Consider the following 24,168-nt stretch of genomic DNA (forward strand, 5'->3'; position numbering starts at 1 on the left):
ATCACCCTATAGCTATAGGTAGGCTCAAAACTCATATTCACCTTCAGTCCCTTTGTATTGCTTGGTGACTGTTTCCGTAGGTACTCTTCCATAGGTAATGTGTATGTTCTATGGAGCACCCAGTGCTCTTCACTCTACCTTTTGGCTCACTACATTACCAACTCCTAGGTCTACACACAACTCTGTCTTCCTCCCATAGGCAAACCCTTCAAAGGCAGCCCTCGGCTTAATGTGTGGGCAACAGGAGGGAAAGGAATGCAATGTGGAACCTGACTCTGGGCATGATGGTACAGGTTGGCAATCCAAGCATTTTGAAGGCTGAGGAAAGAGGCCATAAGTTTGAGGCTCAACCCTACCTCAACCAATTAATTAAAGATAAATGTAAACTGAACTATGTTGATTAAATTAAGAAATATAAGATTTATCGTAGTTAATTAGAGCAATCAGCAAACAAAATAGCATATAAATAATATATTTCCTCAGTTGGTTGCAAATGAGAGGAGAATCACAGAAAGAACTGTTTGGAAATGGAGGGGAAATGTCCTTTTTTTTCTACCATGTAACTAGAGGAGAGTTTAGATTTATGATTCGGTTACCTCAAGTTTTACCTAAATTTATTTTTGGACACATCCCTCACCCAGACCCTTTCATCCAAAGAAGTTATTGCTCACAAAACACTCCCTGCCTCCCTTATCATATATCTCATGCCTGGAATCATAAGGTATCCACCCCAAGCAGCAGTCAGCCCTAGACACAAGTGCATATGAGAAACCTTAAATAAACCCAGTAGGTTATATCTATAAATTTATATGTGTACATGTAACAATAATTCAAGAAAAAGCAAATCATAATAAGAACTTAGGTTGGACATTGAACTTTCTACATATAATTCTTATTCACTTGGAAAATAAAATTTAGACACTTAGACAAAGAGATATGGTATGATAATTTTAGTGGATTCTATTTTATTATTTTAATTTTAGGATTAACAGCTCACATTTTAAAAAATAGAGAATGACTTGAGACTGCCCCACCTGGGGATCCATCCCATATGTAGCCACAAACCCAGACACTACTGCTGATGCCAAGAAGTGCCTGCTGACAGGAGCCTGATATAGCTGTCTCCTGAGAGGTTCTGCCAGAGCATGACAAATACAGAGGTGAATGCTTGCAGCCAACCATTGGACTGAGCGTGGGGACACCAATGGAAGAGTTAGGGGAAGGATTGAAGGAGATGAAGGGGTTTATAACTCTATAGGAAGAACAACAATATCAACCAACCAGACCCCCAGAGCTCCTAAGGACTAAACCACCAACCAAAGAGTAAACATGGAGAGATCCATGGTTCCAACTGCATATGTAGCAGAGGATGGCCTTATCAGGCATCAATGGGAGGGAAGGCCTTTGGTCCAGTGAAGGCTGGATGCTCCAGTGTAGGGAAATGCTAGGGTGGTGAGGCAGGAGTGGGTGGATGGGTGTGGGAGCACCCTCATAGAAATAGGGGGAGGGAGTATGGAATAGGGGATTTGCAGAGGGGAAACTGGGAAGGGGGTTAACATTTGAAATGTAAGTAAATAAGATAATCAATAAAAAGTAGAGAATGTAGTTACTAGATTCAAGACATGAGAATAGTTTCTTTCCTTCAGGGTGGCAGAGCGTTTGAGAGATTCCCATAGTTCTTCATTCATTTAAACAGTTCTGTCAAGCAGGACAATGAAACAGACTGAGAGAGGCCTTAGTGAGAGACAATAATAGCTTGGTTCATTTTTCTTATGTTTTTAATTATCATTTTATTCTAGTGACACACATGATATAAGCTTCTACTCAATATTGAACTTGAATATGTAAATATTTATTCATCTATTTAAACTTACAACTATAAAATTCCAATAATTATCCTGCACAAAAATATAACATGGGGTTTATACATTGAGTATTCCAGGTAATGATTTTCTACTCTGATGCACAGACATTGATAGGCGTTGATATTGTTCAATGAGTTACACGCTGTTCTGCCTGCTCCCTGGTCCCTTCCTCTTTGTCTGTGTCCTGTCTAAATGATGGAGACATTTTTCTTCTCCACAGGCTTTAAGTTTATGATGTTTTGCTCTGGTGTGGCCCGTGTGTGGAACCCTCTGAAACCATGAATTAAATGAATGTTACATCTTTTAAAAATAAAGTAAAATAGAATATTTGTGCTTAATTGTTCTAGTCAAGCTTTCTACTCTCTTGACGGAAATTTGGTATTTCATATTTTCTATCAGTTTATCTCTTCCACATTTTAAAGCATGTTAGAGCATAATTAATCAAACTATGTTTTTTTACATATATCTTTGCATCTTTTTACTTTATGCAGTAATGATTTTCATGTTTTTGATATTTTAAAATAATTTCTCTTTAATTCTCTTGTCTTTTCAACAAATAAATTTTTATAATTAGCTAAAAAGTAATTAGAAATAATTTCAAGACAAGATTAAACAAGATAGTACAAGAAAGTTTCCATGCACCTCATTCTACCTCAAAATAATACACTTTATGTAACCACCAGAGAATGAGTGCTGTGAGAAGCAGGTGGCTAAAGTACAGACTTCAGACGGCCTTAGATTTTAAGTGCTGAGGGCCGTTTCCTGTATCATGTCATGGGCTGCGTTGTGTTTTGCTCAAATATGTGTGTTGAGGTCCTAACCTCCAGCATCTTTGGAATGAGACTGTCAACGTGAACTGGCATGCAGTCTCTTCACAGAGGTAATGAAGTTAAAATGAGGTCATTAGAGTAGCCTAATTCATTGTATTTCGTGTCCTTATAAGAGGCCAGAGGGAAGTCTAATGGAAGCCCTCATGATGATCACCCGCTACCAAGGAGGGAGGCTGCAGAAGGAACAACGCCTTTGCACTGCATTTCGACAGTAGAGAATTATGAGAACATTAAGTTTGCTTTACGTTGCCTAGCTTCAGGTACTCAGTACAGCAGCCTTCGGAAGTGTACACATCACACGGCATTCCTTTACCGTGTTCCTCTGTCTTTAGTGTCTCAGTGTTTCCTTGTCCTTTAAATATACTCCAGTGATGCATTGTGCTGGAACTACATTTAAAGGGAGATGAGGCACTTGCCTCTTCCTGGAAGGAAGAATGTATACCAAAGAGTTCTAGATATTATGTTAATCTACTATAGAGATGAATGTCTTAGCCAATATGTTTTTGAGCTTATTCAAATATCCTAGTTTTTTTTTTTTTGGAGATATTTTCCTACTAACTTTCAGCAGGTCTTAGTTGCAATAATTATTACTAGGTTGTTCTTCCTTTCCCACTCTGGACGTCAAATCCAGGTGTGCATTCTAAGCAACTATGCTGTACCGCTCAGCTGCTCTCTCCCTCACTGCCATGTTCTAATGACAAGTTATTTTCTATTTCCCCCTTTCCTTGTATATTTGCACTGAAATATACACTTTTGACTGATAGCTAGCTTCCTTAATGAAAATATACTTCTCAGGAGGATAGATATCTTTCCACTGTAGGCTCTCAGGTCCAGGTAAAGTTGAGGTTCCATGCCTGTAGCTTTTTGAAATACTTAAGAGACCTATAAGGAAATTTGTGTTCCCCAATCTGCCAACCAACAAATAACTGAGGTCAAAGGCTAAGGTAACTATGACTGCCTTCCAGTTCAGAAGCCATGTGGAATAAGATAGGAACAGGAGCCCCCAATCTCTGTCAATTTTGAGATCCCCTTGAGCACATGTAGCCAGCTCATTCCGTCGGACCCAGTTTTTCCCTCTCAGGATACTTAAAAGGTTTTAGCTTTCCCCTCCGGGTTCTTGTTTCTGTCCTCTGAATTATTCTTCCTTCCCCAGGGAAGTGAGACTCTGTGTAGCTATCTCAGCCTGCTTGTTGACCTTAAAGGCCTGGGAGGTATACTTTAAAATATTATGTCTCTTTCTGTCAATCAAGATGCGGATGCTCTTGTCTATGTCAGGGACTGACAGCTGGAGTATTCTTTGTTTAAACTGGTGATAAGTTTTACTTTTCCAAGTTATTTCTGTTATTAATTTAGATTAAAATGAAATCTTTTCCTTTTTTGTTTTTTTCTCTCCCTAAACCTCCAATGCACACCCTTTCTCTCACATTCATAGCCTCTTTTAAAATTATTGTTACATATATACATATATATTAAATGCACTCTTAAATACATAGATATAACCTGCACAGTTGGTATTGAGTTACCTATATGCATATGATCTCAGCATTGACCATTTGGTGATGGATAGCCAATGGAGGTCTCTTCCCTGGGAATGACTGGTTCTCCTGTTCCCAGCATTCCCTTGTTGCTGGTCGTTCTCCTCTAGGGTTAAGGCCCATTGAGATTTCATCTCCCCTGTTAGCATGTCCATTGGTACCATTGGTCTGCTTTTGTCTCAGCAGATATGCTGATGAGACTTCGTGGGTATAGTTCCGATGACATTTCTAGGAGATAGAATCTCACAGCAAGGTTGCATTTTACCAGAAAGAAGCCACACCCAGACTTCTTTGACACAAACATTTTTGTTTTGTTTTTGAAACCCCAGGGCTTGTGGGCAGGACTCTGTAACTCAGCCCGTAATGAACTTGCCCGTTATACATAAAGCCCTGGGTTTGATCTTCAGCATCTCATAAAACTGGGTGTACTGGCCATGCTGCTAGGTGACACGAAGGATTGGAAACAGTTTTGTTTTCAAATACTGCAGATTGGGCTTTTAATATTTCATTAAATTTCTGCTTAAAAAAAAACTGTGAAGCTGCTCACATGATACATAAATAAAATGAGGAATATCTCTCAACTTTAAAGAAAGGAACTTCTGATACTGTCACAACATGGGTAAATTGGGGCATTGCACTAAGTGGCAGGAGCCATCAATAAAAAGACAAATGCCATTTGAAATGCCAGAAATCAGAGTTGGGCTTGTGTGGGAGGGGGCATGGCGAATCTCAGTAAGTGTAGCTTTAATTCTCCAAAAGGAAGGGCTCTGCAGATTGTTTGTACGACAGTGTGAAAATACCTAAAACAACTGAACCGGATATTTAAAAGTTGTTAAGTTGATAAACTTTGTGAAAGGTATGTTTCTTTTTTTTTTTAACTTTTTAAAGACTATTTTAATATTTTAAAGTGTGCATGCAGGCCATAAAATCTTTTAGAATTACACAACCTTTGAATTTGAAGGCAACCATAGATATTACATAAATAATATGGCTATATCAATAAGACTTTCTTTTTTTTTCTTTTTTTTTTTTTAATTTAGAGAATACTTTATTAGTTTTTGTAATCAAACCCACGTAGATAAGACCTTACATATTTAATACAGTGTGTTACCCCTGTACAAATGGAAAAAACTTAAGTTCAACATTTCTAGACCAATATGGCTGTTAATTTCTGTACAGTGCCAACTCAATACAGTAAATGGGGATACTTTTTTCCAAAGTTGACAGCACAGCTAAAGTTTCAAAAAATTCAAATTATATATCTGTATATATATATTCATATTTATATAAAAAGACCAATAATAGCAGTGTGTTATGCATCAACAGCAGCAACAGCTTTTCCAGGTTCTGCAGTCATCTGAACAAAACTGTAGAGACATCCAGCACACTCCATTAAAAAAAAAAAAAGTAAAAAAACAAAACCCGAGAAAACAGCACAGTTCTGTTACTCTTGTGGTACCTGGCACCATTTTTTTTATATTAGCTTCTCAATCATCATCTGGAAAGAAAACATTCTGAGCAACATCATTAAAAACAGCTCTGATAAAGCACGGTCACTACTACGTATCATAAAGCAGGTACAAGCTATTTTACATCCACAGAGGTATGATACAGTACTGTCCTACATCTATAATACTAGAGGATACAATTTAAAAGGCATTATTTGAGACTTGATTCTACTTTTCCAGCAGAGGGCCCAAAGGATGGTGTGACACAGCTTTGTAAAGAAACATACTCTAGACAGGATTTCCTTTCACTAGTGGCACAGTTCTAAGGATTCATTCTCTCCATGAATGTCAGCTAAAACCGTTATTAAAAAAATGAAATATCCCTAAAACAAAACCGTATAACCACCGATTCACATGAAGATGACCTAGTGGAGACAAGCTGGACCTCACCTTACCAACAAGCTATCAAATCTGTTATGTTTAAACAGTGAGACCTCCAAGGAAGGAGATGCCAAGTAGTGCTTCAAAGCTTCGGACCACAATCAAACACAGCATCCTTTTCAACAGAAGCAGAAGCTCATCTGAATATGCTCAAGGATGCTGACATCAACATTTAATCATCTCCTCACTCATCCAGGAAGAAGGGGAGATCAGTTAATACTGTACTTTATTGTGTTCAACCAAATCACCATGTTACAAAAATAGCAAGCTGCCATAATAAAAATAAGGCTCCTCTATCCAGCACCAGATAGCATCATTTTACTTTCAAGCCTAGAAATTGCACACTTGTATATAAACCAACCGAAGATGAGGATTGAGAGTTCATCTTGGTGGATTTTTCCTTTGATGAATATGAAGTGTCCTTCCTTATCTTTTTTGATGACTTTTAATTGAAAATTGATTTTATTTGATATTAGAATGGCTACTCCAGCTTACTTCTTCTGACCATTTTCTTGGAAAGTTGTTTTCCAGCCTTTCACTCTGAGGTAGTGTCTGTCTTTGTCTCTGAGGTGTGTTTCCTGTAGGCAGCAGAATGCAGGGTCCTCATTGCGTATCCAGTTTGTTAATCTATGTCTTTTTATTGTGGAGTTGAGGCCATTGATGTTGAGAGATATTAAGGAATAGTGATTATTGCTTCCTGTTATATTCATATTTGGATGTGAGGTTATGTTTGTGTGCTTTTCTTCTCTTTGTTTTGTTGCCAAGATGATTAGTTTCTTGCTTCTTCTAGGGTATAGCTTGCCTCCTTATGTTGGGCTTTACCCTTTATTATCCTTTGTAGTGCTGGATTTGTAGAAAGATATTGTGTAAATTTGGTTTTGTCATGGAATATCTTGGTTTCTCCATCTATGTTAATTGAGAGTTTTGCAGGATACAGTAACCTGGGCTGGCATTTGTGTTCTCTTAGGGTCTGTATGACATCTGTCCAGGATCTTCTGGCCTTCATAGTTTCTGGCGAAAAGTCTGGTGTGATTCTGATAGGTCTGCCTTTATATGTTACTTGACCTTTTTCCCTTACTGCTTTTAATATTCTTTCTTTATTTTGTGCATTTGGTGTTTTGACTATTATGTGACGGGAGGTGTTTCTTTTCTGGTCCAATCTATTTGGAGTTCTGTAGGCTTCTTGTATGCCTATGGGTATCTCTTTTTTTAGGTCAGGGAAGTTTTCTTCTATGATTTTGTTGAAGATATGTACTGGTCCTTTGAGCTGGGAGTCTTCACTCTCTTCTATACCTATTATCCTTAGGTTTGATCTTCTCATTGAGTCCTGGATTTCCTGTATGTTTTGGACCAGTAGCTTTTTCTGCTTTACATTATCTTTGACAGTTGAGTCAATGATTTCTATGGAATCTTCTGCTCCCGAGATTCTCTCTTCCATCTCTTGTATTCTGTTGGTGAAGCTTGTATCTACAGCTCCTTGTCTTTTCTTTTGATTTTCTATGCCCAGGGTTGTTTCCATGTGTTCTTTCTTGATTGCTTCTATTTCCATTTTTAATTCCTTCAACTGTTTGATTGTGTTTTCCTGGAATTCTTTCAGGGATTTTTGTGTCTCCTCTCTATGGGTTTCTACTTGTTTATTTATGTTTTCCTGGAATTCTTTCAGGCATTTTTGCAATTCCTCTCTGTAGGCTTCTACTTGTTCTCTAAGGGAGTTCTCCACGTCTTTCTTGAAGTCCTCCAGCATCATGATCAAATACGATTTTGAAACTAGATCTTGCTTTTCTGGTGTGTTTGGATATTCCATGTTTATTTTGGTGGGAGAATTGGGCTCCGATGATGCCATGTAGTCTTGGTTTCTGTTGCTTGGGTTCCTGCGCTTGCCTCTCGCCATCAGATTATCTCTAGTGTTACTTTGTTCTGCTATTTCTGACCGTGGCTAGACTGTCCTATAAGCCTATGTGTCAGGAGTGCTGTAGACCTGTTTTCCTGTTTTCTTTCAGCCAGTTATGGGGACAGAGTGTTCCGCTTTCGGGAGTGTAGTTTTTCCTCTCTACAGGTCTTCAGCTGTTCCTGTGGGCCTGTGTCTTGAGTTCACCAGGCAGGTTTCTTGCAGGGGAAAAGTTGGTCCTACCTGTGGTTCCAAGGCTCAAGTTTGCTCGTGGGGTACTGCCTAAGTCCTGTCCGCGGCGGCAGCAACCGGGAAGATCTGCGCCACACTTTCCGGGAGCCTCCGTGCACCAGGGTTCCAGATGACGTTTGGTGTTTTCCTCTGGCGTCTGGATGTGCGCAGAGTGCAGTCTCTTCTGGTTTCCCAGGCGTGTCTGCCTCTCTGAAGGTTCAGCTCTCCCTCCCACGGGATTTGGGTGCAGAGAACTGTTTATCCAGTCTGTTTCCTTCAGGTTCCGGCGGTGTCTCAGGCGCAGGGGTCCTGCCGCTCCTGGGCCCTCCCCTACGGGAACCCAGAGGCCTTATACAGTTGCCTCTTGGGCCAGGGATGTGGGCAGGGGTGGGCAGTGTTGGTGGTCTCCTCCGCTCTGCAGCCTCAGGAGTGCCCACCTGATCAGGCGGTGAGGTCTCTCTCCCACGGGGTTGGGGAGCAGAGAGCTGCAGCGGGCCGGGATCCGCGGGTGTGGGACTTCCGGTAAACCGAAAGGTATGTTTTAACATACCATTTTAAAAGAGGGAAAAACTGTCTCTTTGGCTACTAGAAGGAATCGAACAGCTCTTCTTCTTCTTCTTTTTTTTTCTTTTCTTTTTTTTCAGAGCTGAGGACCGAACCCAGGGCCTTGCGCTTGCTAGGCAAGCACCCTACCAGTGAGCTAAATCCCCAACCGCGACAGCTCTTCTTTTGCATTTGCCTAGTGTATATGTCAGCAGATCCCTAAGTTCAAGCTTTTACAGGTCATAGCTAGATTGGTGCTGTCAAAGTTTCTACCTATTTTCATGACACTTTTGTCCTACTTCAAATAGTTCTTTCCTCATTCTCCCTCTCCCTCTCCCTCTCTTCCCTCTCCCTCTCCCTCTCCCTCTCTTCTCTCTCCCAAACCCTCTCCCTCTCTCTCCAGGGTTTCTCTGTGTAGCCCTGGCCCTGGCTGTACTGGAATCCACTCTACAGACCAGGCTGGTCTCGAACTTAGAGACCCACCTGTTTTTGCTTCCCAAGTGCTGGGATTAAAGATGTGAGCCTCCTCTGCCTGGCTTCTTGGAGTCACCAACAGATTCCCACTTTAACTATCACTAAGGCCCTTTCTGAGTCCAAAGCTAGTGCCACATGTTTGCTATGACACTAGTTCACAGCCTCAGACTTAATTCTGGCTAACTATTGGTGGAAGGGGATGGCTGAGCGCAACTCTTCATTTCAGCACACTCTTGCAATTTTTAACAGTATGTATTTTTTGTTATTGAAAATAGTTCTTTCCATACAATTTACTCTAATCATGGTTCCTTCTGTTATCTCCCAGATCTACTCCACCTCCCCACCCATCCAACTCCACGTCTCTTTTCATTTTCTTTTTCTTTAGAAAACAGGCGAACAAACAAAAACAAAAAAGGCAGAGTAGGACAAAGCAAAGCAAAGAAAAAAGCAGGAGAAACACACACACACACACACACACCACACACACAGACACTCATAAACATGCTCACACAAACAAAAAAACCCATAAAACCCCAAAAATCAGAAGCCATAATATATACGAAAAAATATTAGTAAGGTAAAAAAAAGTCCAGACAATGCATTGTGAGAAAAAACAAACAAACAAACAAACAAAAACCCTCACCAAATACCATTACATTCATTTGTTTGTTGGCTGAATACTGCTGGGCATGGGGCCACCCCTAAGTGTATGCATAGTAAGACTCCATTAGAGAAACATTTTTTGTTTGCAAGTGATTGCCAATTGGAGGTAGCTTCTTGTTTAGGGGTGGGAGATCATGCCTACTACTACCCCTTCTCAGTGCTCGGACCCTATCTGGCTTGGACCTGTGCAGGACCCGGGGATGCTGTCCTTGTTTCTGTGAGTTCATGTGTGGTCAGTTCTACCATGTCTGGAAGGCATTGATTGTTTCCTTGATGTTTTCCATCCCCATTGGATCTTCAAGTCTTTCTTCTTCCTCTTCCACAGAGTTCCCTGAGCCCTGAGGGGTCATCCTCAATGGAGATGTTTCCTTTAGGACTGGGTGTTCCAAGGCCTCTCACCCTCTGCCTGTTGTGTAGTTGTTCATCCCTATTTACTGCAGGTATTAGCTTCTCTGACGATGGCTGAGCAAGACACAGATCTATAGGGTTAACAGAATGGTGTTATTTTGCTACATTGCTCTAGCAGAATATTATATTTGGCTTTTCCCCCAGGTCCTATCCAGTTCCAGGTTCTTGACCACCTGGGCAATGTTAGGCATGGGGTTTCGTTTGATAGAGCGGACCTTAAACCTAATCAGATAGTATTTAGTTAATCCCACAACTGTGTCCTGATTACACCAACAGAAGGTGGTAGATCCCCATCGTAGATACCCGTTGTAGATCACGGGGTTTGTGACCAGGTTGGTATTCACCTTTCTCCTTTCATAATGTGAGCACACCTCTTCATATTTTTTCATTAATACACGACTCCATGGGCTATTACTGCTATTTCCACCCCCAGCAATGGAGAAGAGAGTTATAGTTCAAGGTTACAGGGCTAAGAAACATAGTAAACCTAGGAACTTTCTTTGATCTCCAGTTATTCTTTCTCCTCCAGGTGCTTTCTCATCTACAGCTGTGAGATGTGTGCTAAGAAGCTTGTGTTTTATACTCTATGAAAAGGAAAACATTGGTGTTGAAAAGGGAAGGGTCTGGATCATATTTACATAGTTTAAAGGTCATATAACCTTTCCTGTAGGACACTTATGCACTTGTTTGTAGCCTGTGAGGTTCTTGTAGACCCTAACAGTGAGTTTACTGATCAATTGCTTTTGAAAATTTCTGGAAGAAACACAATTTAGTCACAATGGTTTCTTTATACCATAATACATTCCATTCACTAGTCTTCGGTCATTTTTGGAAGCTAGCTAAGAGGCAGTACAGTACTAGGCTATGTGTTAAGCTTGTCTACAATCATACTGGGTAGAGCTAAGTGTGATGACTAGTTTTGGTCAGCTTGACACACACTAGAGTTACATGGGAAGAGGGAAACTCAATCGAGGCATTGCCTCTACCTAACTGGCCTGGAGGTAAGTGTGTAGGACACTTTCTTGACTGATGATTGATGTGGGTTGGTTCAGTTCATTGCACAAGGTTCCACTCCCGGGAAGCTGGTTCTGGGTCATATAAGAAAGCATGCTGAGCAAGTCATAGATAGCAAACCAGTAAGCAATGCTCCTCCATTGTCTCTGCTTCAGTTTGTGTCTTCAGGTTCCTGCCTTGGCTCCCCTCAATGACGGACTGTACAGTATAAGATGAGATGAACCCTTCCTTCCCCTAGCTTGCTTTCCGGTCTTGCTGTTTATCACAGCAACAGGAAAACAAATTCAAACACGAAGCTATTGTTATAGCCACTTGAGGATAGACATGGACTCTGGTAATACTCCTCAGGTCTGTGGTGTAAATCCATCAAAAGTTATAATACATATCTGTCAGGACAAAGGTTGAACTGTTATGTATGTATAGTAGCGACTTAGTGTTTACTTCAGAACGAGAGCTCTGAACTTTATAAACTTCATACTTGGGACCTCCACCTGGAACAGTGCCAGATAGAAGTAAACAGTTATTATTAAAAAGCTGTTACATGGGGGGCGGGGGGTAAGGGGCTGGAGAGATGGCTCAGCAGTAAAGAGTACTGGGCCATCTTTCAGAGCTCCCAAGTTCAATTCCCAGCAACCCCATGATGGCTCACAATCATCCGTAACGGGTTCTAGTGCCCTCTTCTGGTGTGTCTGAAGACAGCGACAGTGTACTCACAAACAAAATAAAACATAAAAAAAAATGAATCTTTAAAATAAAAGCTCTTATGTGGGTCGGATATGGAGATCTGAAAACAGTAAAAGTGTCAATAGGATAGAAGTATCGAACTACAAGAGAAGTGTGGGGACGCCAACTTACAGCACTCGGCAGTAGCTCTGACACGGAAGCATATTCACAGTGACAGAATATTAAAACTATCAAGAGTGAAAGGACTTTTTCAGACAATGAGTAAGGAACTGGTCTACAGAGCCCTGGGGAGCTTGGGGGAGCACAGTGGTTGTTGTTCTCCAGTCTCTGGAGGGGACCACTAGACTTTTCCTGGCGGCCCTGTGGAGCTTCCCACATGTGGAAGAATAACACTTCCGCCCCTGAGACCTTGTTCTTGGGACTCAGAATGCTCGAGTGCTGGGGCTGCGAGCTGGCTTCTGAATGAGGGACCGGCTGCATTTGGGTCTCTGCATAACTTCCAGCTGTCTGCTGTTCCTCAGTAGGAGCCTTTTCCCTCTTACCAAGTTCCCCCAAACTCCACCTCCCTCTTCGGAAGTCTGCAGCGCCTTCCCCAGGGCTCAGTAGCTCTCCAGGCACCAAGGAACCCTAATGAAGATGAGTCAGCACTGACTTCCGGTCTGGTGGCCACACGGCTCATTTACCTCTGGTGGTTTTGCGCAAACCCAAAGTGTTTTGTGGTTGGATTGAAAGCCTGTGGCGACTTTTTGGTGTCTGTATGTGAACTTAAAATTAAGCGAGAACGTTCTTAACCAGTAAGCTACTTATTTCTGAAGCCAATGGTCTTAAAAAAAAAAAAAAGGAAAAGGTCAGAATCATATCACTGGTGAGGGGGCATGGTGCTAAGCAAGCTGGGGCATTTGTCCTGCCTTGACACTAAGCTCCGGTTGGTGTTGCAAATAGCTGAAGAAAATCGGAACTCATTATTTCTAACAATTGTGACTAAAATAGGTATTTCAGTTAATTTATGCTTTATAACGAGGCATTCAAGGGAGAATACTAAAATGCAGTAGTCAATAATAGTCCCGTGGGAAACTTCATGATGCTGAAAGTGATGAAAGGTATGAAGGGCTATAATTTTCCCAGTCATAAATGTTATCCTGGCCCCCTCTCATCCCTTTGACCTGTTTCACTCCACTGTAATATTTCTTCCTTTGTAAAGCTTCCTGTCCTGTGTTTTGTCTTCTATTGTGATAAACACCATGACCAAAAACAGTTGGGGGAGGAAAGAGTTAGTTTCGCTCCTATGCCCCAGATCACAGGCCATCACTGAGGCTTTCAAGGTAAGAACCTGCAGGTAGGCACTGGAGCAGGGACCACGGAGGAACACTACTTATTGGCTGGCTCACATGGTTCATTCACACTGCTTTCTTGGCCAACCCAGAACCATCCACCCACGGGTGGTATCGTCCACCCTGGGCTGGGCCCTCTCCCATCAAATCTTTAATCAAGAAGTTGCTCCACAGGCTTTGCTGACGGCTCAATCCGAGTCTACAAAATGGAACCATTTTCTCAGATCCTTCCCAGATGACTTAGGCTTGAGCCAAGTTGACGAAACAAAGAACAAACCAAAACCAAAACAGCCACCCTGCACATGTAGTAGAGTTTATTATAACTATCATTTATTATCTGTCGTGTATAGTATGTCAGGAACACAGATGGATATTGCTTGTGCCTCCCCACAACACCAGGAACCATACATTCGTAAACAACACTGGCTCTGTTGGCAGCATTTGCCAACTGCTCTTGAATTTACTGTGTTAGCCAGTCAAAGCAAGCACAGGTCCTTTATTCTAATCCCAGCTACTAATAACTCCTATATTATACATTACATCACACTGTAAATACCCGCTTATCTATTCTCTATGTATCTACGCCTCTTATAGAAGATCAGAGGAAAGAGAAGCTTCTCTTCTGTTACCTCCCATCCCCGGTTACTCCAACCTCTCTGCCCTCCCAACACAGTATGAGAATTAGCAGTAGAAAGAAAGGAGACTGATGCTTGAAGCTTGGCTATGATTCACTTAGAGAAGATATTTTTGGAGGGTGCAACTTCACAGTCAAGTTTTTTGCTAGGTCCACAACAATTTGTCTGGTTTAGTCAACCTTTAGCTATTTACTGAGCACCTGTTGTATGCCAGGTGCAGCACGAAGGGCCAAAGACTGGGAATGTACAAAGTCCTTCCCTTTGCAAGTCAAACAGAATAGTACTTACTGTGTTTGTCCTCCTGTGTTTCTTTACTGAGCAAACCTGAGTTCAGTCTGAGTGGGTAGTGTGAATAATTTAAGGCACTCTTTACATTCTTCTGATTCCCAGGGCAGAACATGGTTAGAAATCGCAAAGGTTCCACTTATTTTTTTTCTTTTTATCTTTTTCATTTTAGGGGCGTGATGAAAGTTGATATAAATCTTCAGAAAGTGGACATTGACCAATGTTCGAGTGATGGCTGGTTTTCAGGAACCCACAAATGTCACCTTAACAACTCAGAGGTAAGAGTACAAGGATAAGATCCTAGGAAGATCCAGAAGTAAAGGCTTGGATGCCTCTCGCACATGTTTTATTTGTGTGGGCGAACGAGCCTGTGCATCCTTCTGAGGAAAAAAAGAACCAGCGCAGATCTCAGCTCTGTCAAATGGACTGAAGGGAGGTGGGGGGAGGGGAAACACAACATTTGCCGAGGAACTGTTTCAGGGACTCTTAAGACGAGGCTAAAAGTAAGGTTGTGGCTGAAATGTGACTTTAATTAAAGGCTGATTTTCTTCTCCAAAATGAGCTTGAAATGTAAACCAGTCACGGAATGAGAGCGCGGTCCCAGCGGGAACAAACAGATTAAGCGTCTTTTAATGCATCGTGATGCTTATTGTCACATTTGTAGGATCCATTCAGACACAGAGCCATCTGCTAAAAGCCTGTAAAGCAGGTACAGCAGGGCAGTTTGGAAAACAAGGAGAAAATTATATTGGGGGGAGGGGGCTGGAGAGGGACTGGTTACTGTTGTGTGTGCTTTCCTCTTTCTGCCCCATCCTCGCGTGGTTGGGCGGGACTCTGGAAACCAAGATCATCCTTCTGTAAAAACCCATTTTTGTTGTTGTCGTTGTTCAGAAAACAACAGCAGCAATGACCCTCGTCACTTACCTTTTGCGGTTTCAGAGAAGAAATGGTGACATACTAAATATGTTCTCACTATTCCATCTCTAAGGTCCAAAGATACCGTGAAAAGGAACACGGTTCCAGTTTTCTGACCGTAAGCGCTTGGGATGCCCCAGTGTTGACTCAATAAATTTGTGAGGAAAGTTGGCTCAGTTTGTTTTCAATAGCTGGATGTTTCTACAAAGTCACAGCCAACATCTTCAGCTGGAGCTTTTCCCAATTGTGAACGACAGTTGTGTGCAGTGCACCTGTATATGGCTTCAAAGCAATGACATTTAAACCAGCAGGACATTTTCCATTAAGTACTTCTTTGTGTCATTTACATATAGGTGCACTTATATGGTATACGCATGTACATATATGGATACATTCTTGTATGTGCACCATGTGCATACCCAACAATTCCAGATACTCCCAAGATCACCACACTCCCAATAACCTTCCAAAGTGTCCTGCTCCATGATCACATATACCTTTATCTACTTCCATGGTTTTTCACAGTGTACCTCAAATTTCCCTTCCTGAGTACCCCCAAAACCTCCATAATTTTCCATGTCCCTCTAAATCTCTGATACCACTTTGACTCTTTGGTTCCTCACACATGTTCCCAAATTTCTTCCTCATCTGTATACCTACATGTAACCAACCCAGTGTAGCTCAGCCTTTTACCTCAACCCCATATCTGACTGGGACTGCACAATGCGTGTGTGGACTTTTTTGCTTTGTTAATTCCCAAAAGGTAAAAATCCATCTATATTTGTTCCTCCTACGTTTTTGAGTATATGGGGGAGGCTTTATTTCCATTTGGATAACTCTGGCCATTTCAAACATATACATTTCTGTTGATGATTGGTTGTTGTTCTTAGTTATTATCCCCATGGCAACCACATGTGGGCACTTTGCATAGTCCTTAGATAGCATGGGTTATATTTTCTCCTGCTGGGTACCCCACTGTGGTTACTGGTTCAGAGTGACCATTTCGTATGCAGTCTTGTTTTGGTGGGGGTGCTGAGTTCAACGAATGGACTATTTAGAAACAGGAAGATAGGCCCTTTTTAGCTTGTAATAAGCTTTGTGCCATTTTTTTTTTCTGTTTAGCATTCATTCTTTTAACTGGATGGTTGTATTACCAAGAGCTGCGTTTAGAAGACTGATTTGTTTTCTTTGTACCTGCAATATTAATTTTCTGAGTCTTGTGTATTTTTAGAGTTTTCAAATAAGTTATTTCTTCAAGGAACAGCAGTGTTTTATATCCCAATGAAGGAAGATTAGGTTGAAATATGTGGCTTTTAGGGTTATATGTGAGAACATTGTATTTACTCAATTCATCATGAAACTTTTTGGAAAGCATATTCTTTAGGGCCATTGGCAATTCAATGACTCATTTGACAATGCCGTAGCAAGAAGTTCAATGCCCAAACTTAATACCAAGAGGCTGAAGTGTGGGGCTGGATAGAGGACTCAGTGGTTAGAACACTGACTGCAGAGCAGAGCCCCAGGGTTCAGTTTCCAGCATACAAAGAGCAGTTCTTGTGACAAGTACCAGGAGATCTCGGGCCCTATTCTAGTCTGACAGTTTCAGACACACATCTGGTACACATACACACATACAGGCAAAACACTCAAGCTCAGAAACTCTTTCTTTTGAGGAAAAAAACTCACAATGTATACTTGGCTCTCCCAGTTCTGTGGCTTTTCCAAGTACTCATGTTGAAAGTAAGGGGTTTTGCTAATGACTGGTCTAGCTTGAGACCCATGCCAGAAGAAGGAGCCTACCCCTGACCCTTCGTGGAGGGCCAGGACTCAGTGACTAGATAACCCAGAGACCTAGGATAGAACCAAACACAACTGGAAAAAAAAAGTCAATGGAATGATTCCTGAGAGTCCAGTAACTGAGGGAAACAGATGCAGAGGCCCACAGCCACACGTTAGGAAGAGCTTGGGGGAGTCTTGTGCAAGGCAGGATTATAGGAGCCAGAAGGGTCAAGGACACCACAGTAAATACCACAGGATAGCCTACAGAATCAACTAACCAGGGCTTCTAGGGGCTCACAGAGACTGAACCAACAACCAGGGAGCCTGCATGGCACTGACTTAGGCCCTCTGCATCTATGTTACAGCTGTATAGTTTGGTCTTCTTGTGGGACTCCTTACAGTGGGAGTGGGGACTGTCTCTGACTCTGCCTGCTTTCAGACAATGGTCCTCCTACTGGGTTGCCTTGTTTAGCCTTAGTAAGAGAGGAGGTGCCTAGTCTTAACTGCAACTTGATATGCCATGTTTGGTTGATAGCCATGGGAGGCCTGCCCTTTTCTGAAGGGAAATGGAGGAGAGGTGGAGTGGGATAACATGGGGAAGGGGTTGGGAAGGGAGGAGGAAGGGGATAATGACTTGGGGATATAATATATGAGAGAATAAATAGGAAATTAAGAAAAAAGAAAGTAAGGGCTTTTGGTTCTGGGTCAGCCTCAGGATGTTCTTGGTGTGGTGGTGTATCTCACACAAGGGCTATTTTTCACAGAGCTAGTCCACTTCTCTGAGCTCCTCCTGGTGGGTAGTGTTGGTCTCGTCCCCAAGCCTCAGTAGGTGTATATCACACCTGATGTCTAGGTGTCAGGAAGCCCTGTCTGTTCCTTCTCCACTGCTGTGAATTGGAGATTAGAACTAGTTCTTCTTGAAGAGTTCACTTTTTGGGAAAACAGAAAAATTTGCTTGGAGGATTTTTCATCTGCTCTGGTGTTCTTTTGTCCTGATCTTGTGATTCTATCTCCAGGGTCACTATAATCTGGCATCTACTGGAAAACACTTAATGGGGGTCACATTTTTACGGTGCAGGCTTTATCTTTATGAATATGTGTCATTAGAAACTAAGATACCAACCACAGCTTGGAGTATGTTCTATATTTTGCTAATGTTTATTATTCTCCTCCTGTTAATAGCAGAGGGACTTATTCATATCCAAGTCTTAAGCAGGACAAACTTTGTAATTTTCGGGAGTGTTGACTTTTCAGCTCCTGGAACAAGATATCTGTAGAACAGTGTTGATGTTGGAAATGGCAGACTGATATGGGACAATGACAGATGGTTCGGAAACACTGCTGAGCTCAGGTAGTCAGGTCTAGGAGGCTAGCCTCACTTCAGGAACATAGCAATCAGGATCTGAGACCACCTCTGCGGATGGAGTGCACGGCGGTTCTTCTTAACTGATCCCCATCCCTGCACAACAGACTTGACCATATTTTCAGTATCGATTTAATTTTTAGCTGACTTTCCCACCGCTGTTTCAAGCACCAAAAATTCAGTTGTACAGTTAATTAGAAATATGAAATGAACTGATTTCCATCCTCAAAGTCTTCTTTTATGTATTTCTACTGTAGTAATAAAGAAAAATGGAAAAAGAAAATGCTAAGACCATCACTTTAAGCTGCTTGGTTATAGGGCATGAATGGACTTTAGATGCTTCCTAAATTTTTAATATATGGAGTATATAATATTTTTATAGTATTTATATATCTTTTTATAAACCAGGAAACATAATCAGTTGGCATAAAGATAGAATGCTTTGATGAAATTGTAATTAATTTGTAAAAGTAATGATATCTTTAATGACAGTATTGCAGTTTACTTGTGCTTTTGTAAATTTTTTTAATTTAATTTTTTTGTAAATTTTTTGATTGAGAATGTTGCAACCAATTCTTTGACAACATTATTAAAATACTTTATTCCTTGGGAATGCACTGACCCAAAGATCTCTAGGGTCAGCTGGTTTTGTACCTGGTTTGAGCATCTGTCACAGTGATGAATACACTTTGCCAGGATATATTAATCCAAAGGGATGGAGGCAACTGTTGACTCTTTCTGCTAAATTGTGTTGCCTATTTTTCAGTTTTATTTATGAGTTTTTCAAAGGGTTAGGCAAAAAATATCAGCCAGCAATTTTTTTTATCTTATCTAGTATTAGTCTCTATAAGCTAATCGGACACCTGGGCATTTTCAAGTATTTTAAAGGATTACATATTTATATAATCCTTTATATACAAAATATATACACAATATATTATATATTTATATTAAATATAGATCAGATATATGTTATATGTGATATATATGAGATATATATATATTATATATATATACAATTTAAATCAGCCTATTCTGTTCTTGTGGGATTGATTGGGAACTTTTATCTTTAAGTTTACATTGCAGGGCTCTGAACATTTGTAGGTTTTGGCAACAAAATTCACATAACACTGGAAACATTTTGAAATAGACATTTTCAGTTATTCTCACTTGGAGATAGGTTTTCAGGATTGTTAAAATGTCACTTTGGGAGATGGAAAGATGTCTTAGCAGTTAGAATGCATATTGCTGTCACAGAGGACCGGAGTTTGGTTCCTAGCCCCCATATTGAGGGGCTTAGAGCTGCCTGTAAGTCCACCTACTGGGAATTTGGTGCCCTCTCCTGGATACAGTGGGCACCTGCACTCACATGTGCTTATACGCTCATAAGTCATACACGTGTACAATTTAAAAATTAAAATTAAAATAAAAAAATGTAACTTTGGGGTCTGGGGAGATTGCATATATCCATATATGTAACACACACACACACACACACACACACACATACACACACACACTGTCACAGATAGCATCCCCCATGTCTCTCTGTGTCAATAGAATGTCTTGTGTATGAGTCTGTCTGTAATTTCACACCATTCTAGTTAGGAAATATGCCTTAAAAATGTAAGAATGTGTATTATATATGAAGTGTATGAGAAGAATTTAAGCAAAGAATTAAAGACAGCCTTATTTGACCGAGCAGACTGGGGTTTTCCAGCTATTCCAGAGATCTTCAACATAGTTTTGATTTAGTGAAAAATTTGGAAGCAGCTGTTTATCAGTCCTTGTGTGCATGACACTTTCACTGGAATTTTTAGAAGTATTATTCTAGAACTGTGACATATGTAACTCGTAGTTTTAATTTATAGTAACTAAATTTAAGTAAAGCGAAAATTTCAGGTAAATGGCCTCCATAACTTGATTCAAGCATTTTATAGTGCTTGTCATCAAGTGGCTACCATATTGGGCACGGAGGTGGAGAGCTAATTCTAGTGCTCAGGGGACACACGTTTTGAAGGCTTTCAAATCTGTGAGTCTCTGTGAGCAGTTGAATCAGTAACACTGCCTTCAGATTCACTGATGGACATTAATGACAAGCTCGAACTGAATATCAGCTTCTGAAATCTTCTGAGCTACCATGTTAGCTCAGTGGAAAAGGAGTGAGGCCAGAGTCAAGTGGGGCAGCTTGCGCCAGAACCCTGTCCATCAGGAGTGCCAAGGCAAGAGGATCGTGAGTGTAGGGCAAGACCTCGTCTTGGAGAAAAAGAGACCGTCACGCTCTGTTTTCAACGTGCTATCATTTCATGATAGAAATGGAAAAAAAATCTAGCAAACGGAAAGCGGTGAACTGGCCACAGTCTATAGGTTTAAACACCGCTCACGCTGTGCCACGGCGTTTCTTTTCATTTCTTGTCAGCCCAAAGTGTCCATTTAAAGGGAAGTAAGGCCTCCTTATCAGAAGAAAGAACAGCGATAGGGTCCTCTGAGGTACGTCACAGGGGTCTAGGGGATAAAGAAGAAATCTGAAGACAGCCCTCTGTTGACGACTTCCGTTCATCTTCACACATTGCTTTGCTCTTTTCCACGGGAACTTCCAAATTAAAAATGGAAACTCCTTTCTCAGCTATTTAGAGAGTATTTTCAGTCACTATTAAGTTCTCTTTCCACTAGGTTAAATATCGTGTGGTTGGGTAAGACAGATATCATTTTATGGAGGAATTGAATGAGGCCCAAGCCCAGCTGAGTGGATTTCCCTAATTTGTTTTCAGAGTTGTGAATCATTAACCTGTTAGGATTTCTTACATAATCTTTTTTTTTTTTTCAAAAATTAGTAGAGGCTTTGCGTTTATCTAGACATCGACCTCACAAGAACAGTACATACCGTTTCTTATGTACCGTTCTAAGTTGTAGGTTGTGTCTTAGCTAAATGGCAGAGTACTACTACTACTACTGTCCCACGCGAGCCCCTTTGACTTTAGTTTCCTCAGATTTAATTAGCTTTACTGGCCTTCTGTGTTTGAGGTTTGCTAAACCCAGTTTCACTGGTAATTTAATAATTAACAATGTGTACATTTGATTTTCCAAGGGGTACTTCTGGGATAGATTAACTCAAATGCATCTTGCAAAGGGGTGTGCGTGTGTGTGCGTGCATGTGCGTGTGTGTGTGTGTGTGTGTGTGTGTATGTGTGTATGCAGTATCAAAAATCTAGTAATATTTAAGTCTTTATGTAAAAGCACCTATCTCATTAGCATGGACATTGCTTTCATCTTTAGTAAATGCTAAAATTATCTATAAACTCGAGAACTATTTTAAAAGAAAACTTAAACTTATTACTATCAATTACTTTAGGACTTATGATTAGTTGTTTTTTATTTCTGGAATGTCTAGAACGTTACAAAAATAAGAACGTCACCAAACCTTATTCATAAGTGGTACTTGTAAAGGGACATGTACACCAGTGCTGGGGGGTCTATCCCAGACCCTGTCGTGTAGTCATGGGCAGTACCGTTGCGTGAAAATCTCACTGAAGCAGACACAGGAGAATGTTCTGCTAAAGCAAGCACATGAAAGGACATGTGATGAAGGGTTCTTCACAAACAACACACGTGGATCGGTCCATCTTACGTTGCATAGTCGAGCTTCATTTGTGGGGACTCCGAGGACTCAGGCTGTTTGGAATCACACGCTGAGGAAAGGCTCGTGGAGGACATAAATAGGACTCACTGAACAGTGATGGAGGCTAAGCTAGGCTAGCTTACAGAGCTCGCTGCTCAAGGCTTGTGGGTCTCTGAGTTCTTGCTTATCATCACTTTGCTGGTCCCTCCTGCTGACTCATGCTGAGGCTGAGACCTTATTGTCTCTGCTAGGTAGTGCTACTGCTGCTGATTTGCGTTTGCTATGCTGACTCTACTGAACTGAACTGCTAAACTGAACTGCTAGGTGTGTCTGTGAAGTGTTTATGAGTGGATCGAGCTGTGGCTGCTGACCTGTGGACTGAACTGCCGATTTCCATATAACAGGGATGGGAATTGCTCTGAAGAACCCTTTCTAAACAGGTCCACCTCCCCCATATCCTTTCTTTCCTACTACCTCTGGTGGGTGGTGGGTTACAAGGAAGGCTAAAGTGTTTAAGAACCATCATTCAAAAGAAATTTTATAAAAATTAAAGATACATCCTTCTTCCTTTTCCTCATCTCCCCTCTCATCCTTTCTGATAACCTACTGAGTCCAATTAGTGTTGCCCATATGTGCACGGGTATGGGGCCATCCAATAGAGCATGGTAATCTTAGCAGTGGCAACACCAGGCTAATAGGAAAGACAAATGCTTTTCCCTCCCTCAATCACTATTGGTCACAACAGCTCCCGGTAAGAAACGCAGCCTGGAGAGCACGTCTCTCATATTTGGCTTGGTCTTGTGCGTAGAACCAAAACCACTAGCACAACAGCCATGTTGCCATGAAGACAGCATTTTACAGCACTTCTTCTCATCCTTCAGCTCCTATATTTTTTCTGCCTCTTATGTAATATTCTCTGAGACTTGGTGGCAGTTGTGAGGCTGATAAAAACATCTCATTTAGGGTAAAGTACTCATAGTTCCTTATTATCAATTATGAGCCTCTAAATTGACGGGCAGTGGGAGTTTTTTTTTTCTGAATGTGCTACTCTTGGTTTTCAGTGTATGACTGTGAAAATGTCCAGTTTGAAACAGGACCCAAGGGGTTGGTGAAAGCTTTGTGTAATTGTCTGGGCATCACCTGAGAGACTGGTATTAAGGGGAGGGGCTCATTCTGGGCAGAGATTTAGAATACAAATTAGGATGCAGAATAGAATGCAAGTGTATACGAGAGGCTCAGCTTATTATGAGCAGGGATGCCAAGGTGAATATTTTTTCTCTATTAACGAGTATTTCTTATTTACATTTCGATTGTTATGCCCCTTCCTGGTTTCCAGGCCAACATCCCCCTAACCCCTCCCGCTCCCCTTTCTATATGGGTGTTCCCCTCCCCATCCTCCCCCTATTGCCGCCCTCCCCCCATAGTCTAGTTCACTGGGGGTTCAGTCTTAGCAGGACCCAGGGCTTCCCCTTCCACTGGTGCTCTTACTAGGATATTCATTGCTACCTATGAGGTCAGAGTCCAGGGTCAGTCCATGTATAGTCTTTAGGTAGTGGCTTAGTCCCTGGAAGCTCTGGTTGCTTGGCATTGTTGTACATATGGGGTCTCGAGCCCCCAAGGTGAATATTTATGAAAATATATAAGCAGATGTTGGACTCCACTGTTGAAAATAAAACACTAAAATGCTGAGGCATCCCTGAGGCTTAGAAATCCTGACAAGACTGAGTTTAATGGACAAAAATCTACTGTTGGTGCAGATAGGCAAGTGTAGGCTGGGGGAGAGTATTAAATCACACGCCAACGGACATGGACTCAGAGTGCCAGACTCCCTTAATCTTTTCAATTTGGTGAGTAGGCAGCGGAGGAATTTAAAGTTAGTGAACGGATTTGGAGTATGCAACTAAATTTACAGTGGAGCCAATTGGGAGGGGTAAACCTACCTATTAAACCCTGGCTTTGTCATATTCTGTAGCAGAAAAATTGCTAGTTGTCTAAATCGAGATATGAGAAGCAATCAGAGAATGCAGCAAGTGCCTGAGGGTAACTTCTGGGGGTTAAATATAACTGCATCATTAGCTCATGTGGGAAAAAAAAATCCCATTATGACAGCAAATCAGATCTGGTGTGGCACTCCCTTCCCTACAGTTACATAAAACACAGTGGAAACTTGTCAAAGCTCCCAGTGAGGAACCGGGCTACTGATGTTCCGCAGTCCCC

General features: G+C 41.3%; 1 protein-coding gene across 1 annotated transcript in view; it reads left to right on the forward strand.

The window, feature by feature from the left end:
• The window catches only part of Gpr158 (G protein-coupled receptor 158), a 409,526-nt gene that overhangs the window by 22,893 nt on the left and 362,465 nt on the right, over positions 1 to 24,168 (forward strand). The window contains 1 exon segment of the mRNA NM_001170326.1: positions 14,448 to 14,553. Within this exon segment, the coding sequence (NP_001163797.1) occupies positions 14,448 to 14,553 (106 nt within the window).

This window comes from Rattus norvegicus, chromosome 17 (assembly GCF_021556685.1).
Source record: "Rattus norvegicus strain SHRSP/BbbUtx chromosome 17, alternate assembly SHRSP_T2T, whole genome shotgun sequence".
Lineage (NCBI taxonomy): Eukaryota > Metazoa > Chordata > Mammalia > Rodentia > Muridae > Rattus > Rattus norvegicus.